At 52.3% G+C, this 15236-nt stretch overlaps 1 protein-coding gene and 1 long non-coding RNA gene across 2 annotated transcripts; one reads left to right on the forward strand and one right to left on the reverse strand.

Moving 5' to 3' along the window:
* Nucleotides 1–635: 635 nt before the first annotated feature.
* Nucleotides 636–5857, reverse strand: LOC104870189. Its single transcript, XR_782467.1, has 5 exons — nucleotides 5741–5857; nucleotides 4946–5052; nucleotides 3767–3985; nucleotides 2731–2914; nucleotides 636–1196 (listed from the first exon to the last, which is right to left on the reverse strand). It is a non-coding gene; the product is annotated as an uncharacterized LOC104870189 (long non-coding RNA).
* Nucleotides 5858–12093: 6236 nt separating this feature from the next.
* Nucleotides 12094–15158, forward strand: LOC104870190. The gene is made up of 2 exons (XM_010635632.1): nucleotides 12094–12567; nucleotides 13156–15158. Exon 2 carries the CDS (start codon nucleotides 13411–13413, stop codon nucleotides 14365–14367), a length of 957 nt encoding a protein of 318 aa, XP_010633934.1. The 5' UTR covers nucleotides 12094–12567; nucleotides 13156–13410; the 3' UTR covers nucleotides 14368–15158.
* The last annotated feature ends 78 nt before the right edge of the window (nucleotides 15159–15236 follow it).

Consider the following 15236-nt stretch of genomic DNA (forward strand, 5'->3'; position numbering starts at 1 on the left):
ACCAGATACTCAAAAGGTGGATTAGTGGTAACATCCGTCTTATATGAAAGAATCAGATTCTTACAAAATTCTCAAAGGTAGGTGATGGATTTTAAGATACATTTTTTTTTCTGGTATCAGGGATCAAACTCAGATCCTTGAGCTTGTGAGACAGGTGCTGCACCACTGAATGAAATCCTCGGCCCAAGGTAAATGGTTCTTAATGTCTTCCTCCTAAGCATTTTCCCCATACAGTCAGAGCACTGAGTTAGTCTTTGCTTTATTCCCTAAACAACACAGAGATAGTTTGAAGCATGCACAGGGATGTGTATAGCTCTGTGAAAATAAAAGAAGGGACTCTAATATATATAGCTTGAGGATTTGGGTGCCCTAGAGGATCCTGAGACCAATTCCCCTGTCCTCCACCGTCAGGTGTCCACTATATTTCTAATTATCTTCCACTAATTTTCACTCCTAACAGGAAACATTTCTTACCCCTAAAAGCAAGTTTGCCTGTTTCTGTGGTGAACATAGGCTATTTTTTAATAATATCTTTTCTCTTGGGAAAACAGCGCTTTTAAAATGGAAGAAATGTACATCTCTGGATTTTTCTCTATTTATTCGCTTAGAAAAAAGACTAGACAAGTTATTTGGGGAGTTGTCCTTTGTAGCAGGAGCAAGAGATGAGGTTCACCATCCTGGTTTTGTTTCATGCTTTTAACACAGTAACTGAATTCTTATATTTATGAATTGTTAAACGATATAACAGTGCATGTTCATGGTTAAGCAAGAAAAGGACACATGAAGCACAATGGGAAAGGCTCTTGCTGGCGAAATACAACATCCACCTGGAGATTCCGTTTCCACGCAGGTAGCTAAGAGGGAATTACAGAGCTGTGTGGGACCCTACTGCCCTTAGCAGATATCCTTGGTCATCTGAACTGATCCGACTGAGACCCTGGGTTCCAAATGGTACTGGACTCGGATGTGAGGCTGTAGTAGGTGCAGGAGATCACCCTGCATGGTGACTCGGTGTGTCTGAATTCTTGAACACATCACAGATGGCCACCTTTCACCTTGATCTGTTGGCTGCCCTTGGAAATGGTACCACTTGAAATGACTCTGGGCGCCGCCAGAGGGCGCGGCCCCCGCCTGAGCAGGCCGGTCACAGGCTTCACAAACGCGCAGGGGCAGCTGCTCCGGAGACCAGCAGAGTTCTGAGAATGCACAGATGCGTTAGTTGCGTTGAAATTGTTCTGCACGTCCTGCTTTTGGATTCCCAACTGACTGATCAATATCCATACCCTGACACACAGCCGCCAGCATCTCACTGTGGACCAACCCTGGCTGGAAGAGGTTGTTTGTTTGTTTGTTTTTGTTGGGGGGGTGAAGCTGGTGTCTCAGTTGAAGACAGAGAACCCAGGCAATGAGGAGACTGGATATTTGCATGCAGGAGAAGCGGATTCTGCTTGTGCTGGCCGATGCCCACAGCTTTCTGTACGCAGGATATAGTGGCCAGGCCTGGCCCCATTGCTGCCTGTTCCATCCCAGGCCCTCCTACTCTCTGTGTCTGAGCCCCTGTCCGACGTGTGAGCACTGCAGACTAGAAGTGACAGAAGGCGTCATCCTCCCTGAACTGCCTCAGCATGTGTGGTTAATCGCCAGGGCTCAGATCTGGATCTAAGCTCATCCCTCCTTCAGGCTGCCAGGAGCCATTGAGGACTCAGCAGTCTAGAGCCAAAGGAAACCTTTGGGTAATGAGACATCATTAGTCACAAGGACAGTGCCTCCAGCCAGTTGTAACTCTTTCAGAGCAGAACCTGGAGGTTGTGCTGAGCCAGAAGGGACAACCCGCAGACCCCTGTGTGACAGGTGCACAGGCTCAGGGTGAGGATTGCACCCTCACCTCCTCATTCCCAAATCAAAGCGAACAGGGCTCTCAGTGACACGGAAGCAGGGTAAACAGCACGACAAGAGAGCTGCTGTCTTCCTGTCTGGGGAGCGGTGGGCCGATCATTCAGACAGATTCACACATCGCAAAGTTAAAATCTCAGGGCCAGGGGCGTAGCTCAGTGGTGCCAAGCCTGCCTGGCAAGCCCAAGGTTCTGAGTTTGATCACCAGTTCCTCAGGGAAAAACGAAGTTAGAATCTCAGGATTTCTCTGTGGGGGTCAGGTGGAGGTATTCAGTGGCACTTAACAAGTATGTGTCTGGGCCAGTATTTAGCTCAGTGGTTCTGCAGCCTGCCTCGCAAGCACAAGAACTGGAGTTTGATCCTTGGCACCCCCCCAAATAGATAAAATAAAATAAAAAAATATGTGTAGACTGTTGATCTAAGGGTTGATGCCCTGGTTGGCTGAAGAAGCCCCTGGCCCAGTGGCCCAGGGCCACTGCTGGGTATAGGCTGCAGGGAGCCAAAGCAGGCATCTCCCCCTCCACCTGGCTGAAGACACTTAGTGGACTCCTGTCACACCCTGCTCAGGACAAGGGGACTCTGTGTGGTGGTTTTCTCATATGCACACAAGCACCAGTCAGGGATTACCAGCGAGACAGCCTACAATGTGTGTATGGGATTCTCTCTCTCTTGTTCTAGAGGTAGATTATAAATACATATGGAGAGAGATGGAGATCCAGGCATATGTAGACAGGTGATAGACGCGAATCTCCCTCTTGCTCTCTCTCTCTCTCTCTCTCTCTCTCTCTCTCTCTCTAGCTGCATTGCATGTTTATCTATATAGAAACTTGTACGTACTGCATATGAGAATGGAGTGGCACCATGATTCACGAGCTCCTCTCTCCATGATTTTCGTGGCACGATTCTGAACTGGACAACAGCTGAATCCAATTTCTCCATAAGGTCAACATTGACCCTAACCATCCAACTCAGTTCACAACCAGAATCGTGGAAAGAATCAAGTTCATGAGTGGAGGTAGCACTGAAGGAGGGAGGAAGGGAGAGGAAATGGGAGAGAGACAGAGAAGAGAGAGGAGAGAGATGGAGAGACAGAGAGAGAGAGAGAAAGAGGGAGACTTTTTAAAAGGAATTATGGGAAGCTAGCGAGTCTAAAATTTACAGACCAGGCCAAAGATTCCAGGAGGAACTGATGTTTCAGTCTTGAATCCGAAAGGGAATCTGAAGGCAAGCTCTTTTCTTCTTGGAAAACCTCAGTATTTTCATATTAGGGCCTTCAACTGATTGGATGAGGCCCACCCATAGTATGGAGGGTCACCTGCTCTACTAGAAGTACACTTCTCTACTGTTAGCTTTATCTAAAACCCAGCACCATTCAGACCACAGCCCAGCCACGGGGACACATCTCCTGAGAAACGGTCCCAGTTGCCCACTGGGTGCTATTAAAGTGGTCATCCTCTTCCCCCTGCTGTTGGCACTGTCTGAATGGCTCCAGCAACTCTGATATCATGTGACTGTCCTGCAGTGAGGGCAGGGGCTGCTGGGCCTGGTCTGGCAATTGTGCTGGACTGGTCCTGCTGTGGGCAGCAATCTATAGGGAGAGAGCAAATCCTTGTAGGGATCCTTGCAGACCTGGGCTAAGGATGATATTCCAGTCCCTCCCCTCCTCAGTGGACATTCTAGACAGGGCTGAGGTGACCATGGGAGCGTCACCACCAAGATCCTGGCTGGGGACAGCATCACCAAAGCCACTCTGCATCCCAGAGCCCCCTCTTCCTGTTGTTTCCCTTTTGTTCCACTCCTTTAGAAACAGGTCACGAGCTGGCTCTTTTCTGAGATCCGTATGTAGCTGGGAAAAGCTGTTGTGCTGTTGCACCTGCTTCGGTCTGTGTAGCTGCAACGAGACACCTGAGATTGGACGACTTATGAAGAACAGAAATTCATTTCCCCCAGTTTTGGAACTGGAAGTCCAAGATGGAGGCGACGGCAGGTTCAGGTCTGCTGGGGGCTGCTCTCTGCTTCCAGAGGGGGCTGTGTCCCGACGTGGAGACGTGGAACGGTGAGAGAGCCCATCCACTGTTGCTGTAGCAAAGACCTACAAATGGGGAAGAGAGTTTGGAGCTGGGTAATGGGCGGAGACCGGAAGCGTAAGAGGGAGCATGCTGGGAAAAGCCCAGAGCGCCAGGAACAAAGCCTGAGAAAGCCTCGGTATCCCAGAGATGCCCTGGGGTTGTGGCCAGGATAATCTGGGCTGCAAAGGCCATTCTCGTAAGGATTCAGATGGAAATGAGGAAATACTTATTGGAAACTGAGGGAAAGACCGTCATTGTTGCAAAGTGGCAAAGAATTTGGCTGAGCTGTATTTGTCTCTTTGCAAAGGCAGAACTTGAAAGTGATGAACTAGGATATTTGGTGGAAAGGAGCAGGAGAAATGGCCAGACATTGAGTGAGCCTCTTTTTTTAAGAACTTTAATCCTGTTCACAACAAAGGAGACCCATGCCTGGCTACCATGTAAGGGAACTTTTCGTACCACCATGTTGGCCGTTAGAGTTTCAAGGCCTGGAATTTGGAGGGTCGCACCCACGTCATGAGCACCCCCTGAGCCATCCAGAGGCGTGGGCTCCCACAGGCCATGGGACTGCACATCCTGGTCCCTGAGGTTGGCCCTGGTTCTCCCAGCATCATAGGTTCACTGCCACACTCCTGGAGCTTCTCTGGCTGCTTTCCCTCAGCCTGTGAAGGGCGTGGGGTTGCAGGGCCTCGTGGCAGCCGCCTGAGGTAAGAGGGCTGGTCCCATTGCCCCGGACTTAAGGACCTCTCGTCTCACTGTGTGCAACAGAGGCCCACCCATCCACTAGGAGACAGGGCTGCTGCCAGCAGGCGAGGAGCACCGGAGCTGTCACCTGGGGGGACAAGAGGGCTTCTCATTCCTGTGGCCTCAGTGGACCCTGAAGAATCATTGCCTGCCACTTGCTGCTGGCTGTGCTAAAAAGTATAGACATTTGGGAAACTAAAAACGTGGGAGAAAAAAAAAACTCGTGATAAATAGCTTACCTCTAAATTAACTTTCAGCCCAGTGAATCTCCATCATGTCACTCTGCAAAGTTGGGCCTGACTTTGGCTTTATCTGCTCACCTTTTCTGAGAATGCATATTCTGTTCCTGCAGGAATACAACCCAAGGTGGCTTTGTGTGTGTGTGTGTGTGTGTGTGTGTGTGTGATACTGGGGATGGAACTTGGGTCCTTGCGCTTGCGAGGCAGGCTCTGGAACCACTGAGCTAAATCCCCAGCCCACCAGGCTAGTTTTTAAAAGAGTTATTTTAGACAATTTGAGGCCAGGGATTTAGCTCAGTGGCACCGCCACCTGCCTTGCAAGCACAAGGCCCTGAGTTTGATCCCTACCAGGAAGAAAGAAAGAAAAATAAATAAATAAATAAATAAAATTTAGCTCTTTATCATTGAATTCAATGTAGACACCTTTACATGGCTCATCGATTCAAAAGCATCCCCCCAAAAAAGACAAAACAAAAAACTCAAAGCCAAACAAAAATTTTGTCCAGGAATCTTGAGCTCCAAAATGTCCTCTTCAGACTAGGAAAACCCCAGGCGAGCTGCGTGCAGCTCCTGAAAAATACCACCAGGTGGTGCTGTTGAATGGCGAAAGAGAAGTGGAGGCCGCAGGGGACAGCAGGGATTTGCTGTCTTCCTAAAACGGGGTGTGGGGGTGGTGGTGGGGGGGTGCCCGTGTCTGGGATGCCTGGAAGGTGCAGTCCAGGTGACCAGGAGCACCAGGCTTTCCTTTGGATCTGTGTCCGGTGTCCTCTTGATCTAGGGGGCAGGAGGACCCACCCTGCCTGTGGCTCCCCCACCCTCCTTCCAGGTGCAGGACACGGTTGCCAACTTCAGAAACAGCCCCAAGGCCCCCCTGTCTCCAGGAGGATGTGTGTGCAGGCTGTGACGTCCCTGTATTCTGACTGCCCCTTCCCATCGGGGCTGTTGCTGCCCCCACCAATGGCCAGGCCATTATTGTGACACCGGCTACCAGGTGGGGTGACCTGGGGTGAAGCAAGGCTGACCTAGACACACAGGCAGGAAGAGTGAGGGATTCTCAAAGCTTCAGGCCCCACCTCCCCTGAGGGCAAATGTAGTCACTGTTTCTCTTTTGGCTTTGTCTAAGGTGGGGAGGGGGCTGGGAACCACAAACTGGGACTGCTTTCCCATGGCAGAGGAAGAGAAGTTAATGGGAGAATTTCCTCCTTGTGCCTCCATCTTTGACAGGACCCTGTGGTCTCTGGACACCACCTGACATCTGTTTTACCCATGTATGCAGTGGCCTGTGGAGCCCAGGATGGCCTGGTAGTTATCAGAAGCCTCTCATGGTGGAACTTCCTCAGAGACCACACCACTCCCTCGCTGGAATGGGAAGGAAGCAGTGAGCAGTCATGACATAAACATGTGACAAAGGCAACTTCCACGTGGCCTCTGCTTATTGGCCACTTCAGGCTGGACCCGGTTAGCTCAAAAACCCACAAGCAACATCTCAGACATTTATGCATTGATTTATTTTTGCACTTGACCTTAGCAATACATTGAATTATTTTTGAAACAGTCCTGAGAAGCAGAATTTTAGCCACACACCACCAGCCCCGTCTGACTGCTGCTCTGTGCAGGGGTCTCTTCGTGTCACTGTCTCTGTCTCTCTATGCCTCCTTCCCCTACCTCCTTCACGTTATGAAAAGCATGGCCAGGTGGCACGGGGAGGTCCCAGTGTCCTGTCCTCTCTGTGGAGGAGCCTGGGATCAGGACAGCATTCATGAAGAAAGGACAGGCACTGGAGAAGGAACTAGTGGGACAGGTCTTGCTGTCCTCCCGCAGAGGGTCCCTGTGGTCTATCTGGCACCTGGGGAAACTGTTGCCCTTCACCTTTGTACCACATCTTCCCGGGGTTGCCCCCCACTGCTTCTCAGTGTCGCTGAGGATCACAAACTAAAGGTGTCATTGTGACTTCAGAGCTCTCTGTGCTGTCAGGAGCGCTGGGTTCTTCACACAGTGTGGCCTTTCCTGGCACCCTTGAGCACCCGTGGCTGGCGCTACTGGAGGGCGCCCCCTGGTAGGGCTGAGATGGGTCCCCACGGCTTTCTTCTGCCTCCAGGACAAGCTCCAGCCAGGTGCCTGAGTCACACTCTTCCTCACCAGGAGCCACCTCAGGGCCTGCTGCCCTTGTGGATGAGGTGTGTCACTTAGGACCGTGTCCTATGGACATGAGTCCCACAGCCACTTGGTGTCACATGCATGAGTGTTTATTTTTCCATTGCAATACAGGAGACAATAGGAGGTGTGTTGCTTTCATTCATTTGTGTATTTCTTTGTTTCACAGCAGCGGGGATGGGGCTTAGAGCCTCACACATGACACAAAACATGATAAGCAACTGCTCTACCACTGCATTATATCCCAGCCTAGGAATTTTAATTTTTTTTAATGTGATGGAGAAGGTATAGTTTTGCTCCAAGAACCTGGCCCCTGGTCAGTCACCTCTTCCTGGAATGTTCTGAGGCTTCCGTGTGGGACCCAAGCCTGCCTGGCATCCAGAGTACATTCGACCTTGAACATAGAACTGAGGACCACAGAAGGCCCTCCTGGGAGCACTGCTCTTGGCCTCAGACCCGACCACCTTGAGGGTCTCCTGGTAAGCGGCTCCCAGCCACCAATTGGGCTACCGTTTAGGATACCTCTCTCTCCACACTGTCCTTTCTCATTTTTCTTAGTGGCAAAGGATGAGAGAGGGCCCGCTCCCCTGAAGTGAGGAGCAGCAGTGGGAGGCCCTGCCCTGGAGTCCACCTGTTTTTTTGTTCGTTTGTTTTTGTTTTTGTTTTTTTACTATGTAGTTGAGACTGACCGGGAACTCACTATGTAGCCCAGGTTGGTCTCGAACTCACAGCGATTCTCCTGCCTCAGCCCCCCGAGTGCCGGGATTACAGGTGTGTACCACCACACCTGGCTGTCTTCCCATTTCTGAGGTCACCTGGGTGTGTACATCACCCTTCCTCCAGGCCTCCCGGCATGATGTCCTCTGTGTGCTGGGCCAGGGTGTCCCCATGGGTTGGTGCAGACCAGAGGTGGTGGGACGGAGGATCTCCCAAGGACATTGACACCCAGGAGAGCGGAGTCAGTTCTAATTCTGCCTCTGGACAGAAGCTAACACTGCTGGGGTCTCTGCTCCCCTGCAGGGGCAGATGTGGTGCACTATTCTCTGGGGAGACCCTTCCAGCACAAGCTGATGTCACAGTCTGGTCTGAACTCACTCATTCTCTGAGCTCCAGCTCACAAGGGGCTGTACTGTCAGGGCTGGAGACAGGCAGTCTGAAGATGGCCTTGGAGTTCTTGGTCCCCTTGAGCCAGCCCAATGTCAACTGCCCCTGAACCATGTAAGGACAGTCATGTTGGTAAAAGGCCATAGCTCTTTGAGGAGGCCAGGACACAGCTCATACCTTGGAGGGCAGGACACCTCGCCCCTCTGCACTCATCCATTGAGAAGGGCTGGTCACCAAGAGGGCAGCTGCTCACTGGGAGAAAACTACGACATTCTACAAAGTTGTATGTGCTGGGGCTTCTCCTTGAGAAACAACAGTGCTGATAGGAAACACAGTTGCTGGAAAACCAAATAAAGCAGCGAATATTCTCCAGAGATGCCCAAGAAGCACTCGATAAAACCCAACAGCCATTTATAACAAAATCCAAAGTCCAAGAAAGTTATGACAAAATCCAAAGTCAGCTGAAAAATGAAAACTAGAACTTTCCCAAAGGCAGTAGCAAACCCAGATTTTAAAACATGAAGCCCAAATCATTGCCATTACAACGGGGACTAAACCGAAGTTTCACTGTCCCCACCACGTTTATTTTGGGTCCAAGCAAAGCATGGATATGAGAACAGGATGTCAGCCTCGGGCGAAGCACACGAGCTGCTGGAGCAGGACAGGTAGGCAGGAAAGGTATGTGCTGTTATGTGTTCAGCCGCTACTGGTGAATTATTTAAAATATTTGCTCTCTCTGACCTTTGGGGCTGCTTGGTTTGTCCAGATATGGACGGTTTCTTGGAATGTTAGATTTTTAGCACTGCAAAAAAACTAAAGAAATAAAAAGCTTCCAGGCATCTGCATGTGTGGTCGCCACCAGCCACAACCATGACACCACCGGCTGCTCACCTGGGCGTGTGGCACCTGTTTGGCTCTGCCCCTTGCATTTGCAAGACACTGCTGGCTCCTTCGCTGAGCGCTAGGCACCAGCACCTCCTGCGCTCTCTGAACTACACCAGCACGTTGTGTGCTCACATTTCCACCCCTCTTTCTGTCTTTCGTTTTTAAAATGTGAAATGTGAATATCCTTTGGCTCTTCCACCCCATCTCGGAACGGTAACATGTCAGCACAAAGGTATTCATAAACAAGGGCATCCATAGCTGCATTCCGTGTCATGGGAACAGCAGAACAACACCAAACAAATGGTGTGGAAATGAAGTGATCTTCTGCTAGGAACTTGGAAAGGTGCAGCTACACAAAGGGATATCGTGAGGAAAGAACAAGGGATTTCTGCAAATGGTGACCTTGAAATATTTCCATTTTATAAGCAAAAAAGAAGTGTGTGTGTGTGTGTGTGTGTGTGTGTGTGTGTTTGAATTATTACAGAAAGTCAAGTGAAAATTCAGACACAGTGCGCTAACATTGCTGGGCAAGGGCCAGAAAGAGAAGGGATTTGGGGGAAGTTCTCCCTGTGAACTTATTTACCATAATGCTGCTTGCTTGCGATTAACTGTGATGGAGAATTTCTCGTGTAACTAAAGCCATTAATCAATAGAAGGAAATAAAGAAGACTAATCGGGAGGCAGAGAGACATGCATATTGTGGGTTTTCCATTTAGTTAAAAATCATTTATAGAGAAATCAGAAGCAAAGCCTCTAATGTAATACATTTTTTTAAAAGAAAGAGAAAGAAGTGTGTTGCTAAAAGATAACAGATTAAATGGAAAGCAAGGAAAGTAGAAAATGTAACAAAGCTGAGAGCTGGCATCTGGTGTCTGACAGAAAAGAAGAGCACCCTTCCTCAAGGACACAGTGACCTTGCCACCCACTCCAAGACTGTTCACTGGGGGAGCAGTGCTTTCCACAGGGTAAATACACACACCACCAAACACACTTGACGTTGCCAGTGACACAAGTCACTGAAGGATGGGATAATCAAAGTAAATTAAACACAAGATAAACTACAAAATTTAATTAACCGGCTTTGTTTAATAACAAAACATGTGAAAGGATCCAAAGCCCAAGCTGAGCCCACTGGGAGATGGAGCTTGGGAGCCCCTCCCCTCACCCATGTGCATTACAACTTCCGGAAGACCCATCACTACCTGGGTGACTCTGCAGAGGGCAGAGCCTGGCTGAGGACACAGGCAATTGGGGAGTCTTGGGCTGAGGAGGAGAGATGGAGGGTGCTTTCTTCCTTTTTTTTTTTTTTGGTACCGGGGATCGAACTCGGGTCCTTGTGCTTGTGAGGCAGGCCACCGAACCGTTGAGCTAAATCCCTGGCCCGATGGAGGGTGCTGTCTAAAGCCACTGGCACTGCTCTGACAGGAAGGGTTGTCAGAGGAAGGAAGAGGTGGAAGTGATGGGCTGAGTGACACGGAGAGACTTCAGGCAGGTCACAGATGCAGCTCAGGGCAGGGCGCACCCCTGATTTCAACATGAGTGAACGTAAGGCCATAATGCCATGACCTGCTGATGAGGAGACCGAGGAGAGGAAGAAAAGGGGGGTCCCAAGTCTGGCTCATGCTCCTCGTGGAGGACAGCAGCACAACCTCCTGCACCGGGAAAGCCAGGACAGAATCTGCTGCTGCCTTTGATGGGAGCAAAGACACAGGTACAGTGGTCAGCAGAGGTCCCCTGTGGTTGATGACCAACGTGTGCACCTGGCCAGGTTGTGCCCTGAGGATCACCATGGGGTTTCCTGCGCATGGGTGTCATGTAAATATGGGGAATAACGGAGCGGAGAAAAGAGAGACGCACAGAGAGAAGCAGAAATAGAGGTGGAAGGGGAGAGAACTGAGGCCTTCTGGAGGATCCACATTTAATACGGAGGAGAAGCTGCCGAGGGAGAGCCGCCAGAGGGCAATAGAGAGCTGAAAATAGGACGGCAGAGAGGAGAGAGCCCATCCAGTGGAGGCAGGGAGGTCGCATGGACCTTGCTATGAACAAACATTAAGTCACCTGTTGTCTTTACTCAGGCTGCAGGTGGACCCCAAGCAGCTGCAGGTTCCCCAAAGGAACGTTGGTTAGAAGAGACATCACTTGCTGGATAGAACAAGTGTGAGACTCCTGGGTCAAAGGCAAGCAGCTTGGGACCACTGAAGGAGCAGCAGCCAGACCCACACTTGGGTTCCTCCTGTCTGCCTAACCCTAACCTCACAGCATGAGGTGGGTCACATAAAGACAGCAGACAGATGACACTGTGACTGCCAGGAGCCCACATTTGGTGAGCAAAGAGAAGCATTGTAACAAACCACAAAGGCTGCTTTAAGTAGTAAATCCTAGAGAACACAGCAAGCACTGTGACAAACAGCAACACCGCTCCAACAGACAGTGGAGCGACAGGCACACATTGTAGAGGCAGCAAAAGTCTCCCCACATCACCTCAGGACAACAGAAGGTGCAGCATGGCCACACCTCGGTTGCAGTCACCTACTGAGGTGTCTCTGTGACCAGATACAGAAATAGCTGGACTGGAGGGGAAGGGGGCCCTGTGGTGTGGCGGCCACAGCAAGGAAGAGCAAGCTGCTGGAGAACAGGGCCGGGGACCGCTCCCAGCACTAAGCCAGGCTAGAAGATGAGGACAGATCTTCAGGAGACAAGGACAGGGCAGTGCCTCAGGTGTCAAGAAGCAGAAGAGAGTCGCAGGCAGTCCCGAAGGCACAGGAAACAGCTGCTCTACCCCTGCCGGAAGTGGCCACTGGCTCCAGCTCTGCTCTCCTGCATGGCCACCAGGGCTGTCACACGTGAGAGGAGGGGATGTATGTTCCTGCAGAATGTGGGATCAAACCATCTCGGGATGCTGGCTGTCATTTTCCACACTTACAACCGTCACCTGGACAACCGCCTTTATCTCCTGCGTCCGCACAGCCATGGGTGCGAGGCCACGCCCTCCTGGTCACCTGCCGTCGCTCAGCCATGGGTATGAGTGGGGAAGAAAGACTCCACGGGCAAATTCGCGCTGTCTGCTGGTGGCGCTCCCACCCCAAGCCTGACGACAGGGGCACAGGGAGCGCCCTGTAGAAGCCACGGTAGAAACAGTCACGATCTGTTCTTCCCCACACAGCGGGGATCAGTGCCCGCTGGTGGTCCCTGCGCCATCCCCACCTCGGGAGAGAAGATGCTCGCTCCCACCATGTGCGTCACACACCAAGGCGCTGCTCCTGTTTCTCACCCTGAGCCGCAGCCCCTCTGAAGCCAAGAAAGGCAACTGAAGATCCTTTCGAACGACGCACGGAAGTACTCGCCAGAGAACGCCAATGGTGGGGAAATACCAGCTAAAGGCAAGAACAGAGCCCGCCGTCACTAACACCCCAGACCCGAGAACTTAGGAAAACACCAGATCAAGTCTGGGCAAGGAAAACAGCGAGCACATGTATGAGGTGAGTTCAGCTCTACCCCAACTCGGAGAGAAGGCAGAGAAAAGGGGGCTGGAGCCCAGAGAGGCAAGAGGGGGAAGATGGAGCGGGGAGCAGGCATGGGAACAAGGCCCGCGGGATGACCCCAGCCTTCCATGTGGCGGGGCAGTGACAAGTCCCACTGCCAGGCTCTTCGTGGGAGCCGAGGGTTGAGAAAGTCTCCTCAGGAAGGAGGTGGTAAACACATCCGGCATCAGCTGACAGAATGCGCCCAGAGCCTTTGCAACATCAATTGCACCGCTCAACTTTATCTCCAGAAGTATTAGCGGAACGATTTATGAGGGATGCCAGTCATTTTCCATCTTTACAGTGTACAAAAAGGCAGAACTTCTCGGAATAGTATTAAGCTCTTAAAATCCTTGATCCTGGAAAAATTTCCTTAGCCTGGGAAACACACAGCTACACCCTCTATCTGGTCCCCGGGTGCAAGGGCTAAGTCCATATCTGTGTGGGAAACAGGAGAGCGGCCAAGGGAAACAACAGAAAAATGCAAGCCAGGCACCTCTTGGTGGGCAGATTACACTCGACTTTGCTCCATGTTTTACTTTGCAGCCTTAGACTACAAGGTATTCCTTTATTCTTTCAAAGCTGCTAATTAGTTGCAAAGAGCTGGATGGAATAGAAATCTCGCAAAAGGAAACTCTCCAACAAGATACGATGGATTGTATTCTCTGAGTCCGCCCCAAAAGTGTGACCGCAGGGGGTGTTGAGGCAGCCGTGAAGGTGCCAGCTCAGGATCGGGGCTCCCAGCTCCCGAGTCTCTGCCCGGTGACAGGCACGGGAGGAGCCTGTGCTCGGTGGGATAATATGGATGCCAAAGCGCTGCCATTCCATCAGCTCTCTAGAAAGCAGAAAGGGACAGAGGAGAAGACAGCAGAGTCCTCTGCGGAGCTACGGGAGCTCCCTCAGGGAGAGAATCCCCGGTGGCCTGGCAGTCTCATGCCTACTGTGCGCCCAGGGCTGCGCCGGGACCGAAGGAGACCTCTGTGTGTCCGTGTTCATCCCAGCAGTGTGCACAGTGGCCGAGAGCCGGACACGAGCTGCACATGCCTGGAGCTGAACGCAGAGGGCAAGGATCCGTGGTCCATCCTCGCAGTGGAATCTCACTCAGTGGGCTCGCAGAGGAATGGGCAGTCCCTGCTTCCAGGGGCTGGGGTGCATGAGAGGGGCCCTCACCACAGTGGAGCCCTGGCGGTTGAGGGAGGGCTGGTCCAGGCACCAGGAGGCAGAGAGGCTGGGCCGAGGCGCCTCGGGCCCTGTGCTCCCCCACACCGGGCTCTCCATCGCGGACCCCCTTCGGCCCCCTCCCTCCCCAGCTCCCCTTGTCCTGCGAGAGCCCCACTGGACCCTGCCCTTCAGCTGGGCTCTGGCTCTCCGTCCCCTGTGGCCTGGGGCTGTCCCGTGCAGAGACATCACTGGCTCCGGTGCTGCCACTCTCAGCTCTGCTGCCAGAACTCAGCAGAAGGCTCTGGGGTCCCCGTGTGTCCACGGCCTGGCCAGCGTTGTGGGGGTGGAGGAAGGGCCCTGCCCTCCACTGGTCCTGGCCTCTGTGCCCGGGGCTCCACTCCCAGCGGGGGTCCCACCCCTCCACCTCTCCACCGCCGGCACAGACCCACACCCGGACCCAGGCTGCCCACCCAGCGGCCAAGCCGGGAGCCGACGTGTCCCCACTCGGGACTCTGCCTGCATGGCGTGGCTCTCGTGGCGTCCCTGACCTGCCCACAGAGACCTGAGCGGGACCTGCAGAACATTACGGGGAAATGAAAGGGAAGGGAGGGAGAGGCAGATGTGGCCTCCTGTAAACAGTCTGATTTCCCAATGTAAACCAGATTCCAGCCCAAGACATCAGGTAAACATCTGCATCAGCGCCCCCGGGCCCCCACCGCCCGCGAGGCCCAGGGGTCTGCATTGCCTACTCTGGGACGTGTCAGAGTTGCCGCCCAGACATTTCGTAATTAGGCAAAATTAGGCCTCACATTCCTCTGCTAAATCCCAAAGATCTCTCTCTCTCCTGCCTCTCTCCCTTCCTCTCTCCTCCTCCTCTTCTCTCTCTCTCCTTCTCTCTCTCTCCCTCCCTCTCTCTCTCTCTCTCTCTCTCTCTGTCTCTCTGCAATTTGGGGTCTTCTCAAACATGAAAACACTTGGTAATTAAGCGACACCGGTGAGCATGGTATAGAATGTTCTCTCAACTGGAAAAAACCCAAGTAAGGAAGTTGTTCTGATTTCCCACCCACCTTGGCTGGGAGGCAGCTTATCTCTCTGCAGAGGAATCTGCTGGGAGAGCAGATTAGCTGTGGCCTTGCTCTGCAGGGCCTGGGGGAGGCTGCAGAGGCCTAGGGGGAAGCTGGGGTGGGGGTGCTGCCGAGCTGGCCCTGGCTCCCTGATACCGGGATTTGGGGCTCTGAGACCCCACATTGCATCCAGCTGTGGGAGCAGCACCAAGGACAGTGACCTTGGCAGCTCAGACCAGGCATCAGAGCCTGTGAAGCTGGCGGGGTCCCCACCTTGGTCCTTGAATCCTGTGTGAACCTCAGGTCCATCTGGGCTGCAGCGGCTCCTCCCGGCCTTGCTGTTCCTTCTTTTCTAGGTGCCGTCCCCACAGTCCTCCTAGAGTTGAGTCGGCACGTCCTCCC

Source organism: Fukomys damarensis, unplaced genomic scaffold (assembly GCF_012274545.1).
Source record: "Fukomys damarensis isolate Sample0158 unplaced genomic scaffold, DMR_v1.0_HiC HiC_scaffold_27, whole genome shotgun sequence".
NCBI classification, from domain to species: Eukaryota; Metazoa; Chordata; class Mammalia; order Rodentia; family Bathyergidae; genus Fukomys; species Fukomys damarensis.

Bases quoted from the DNA above. Each gene is read 5' to 3' on its own strand.
- LOC104870190 (XM_010635632.1), top strand. From the start codon at position 13,411: ATGGATGCCAAAGCGCTGCCATTCCATCAGCTCTCTAGAAAGCAGAAA.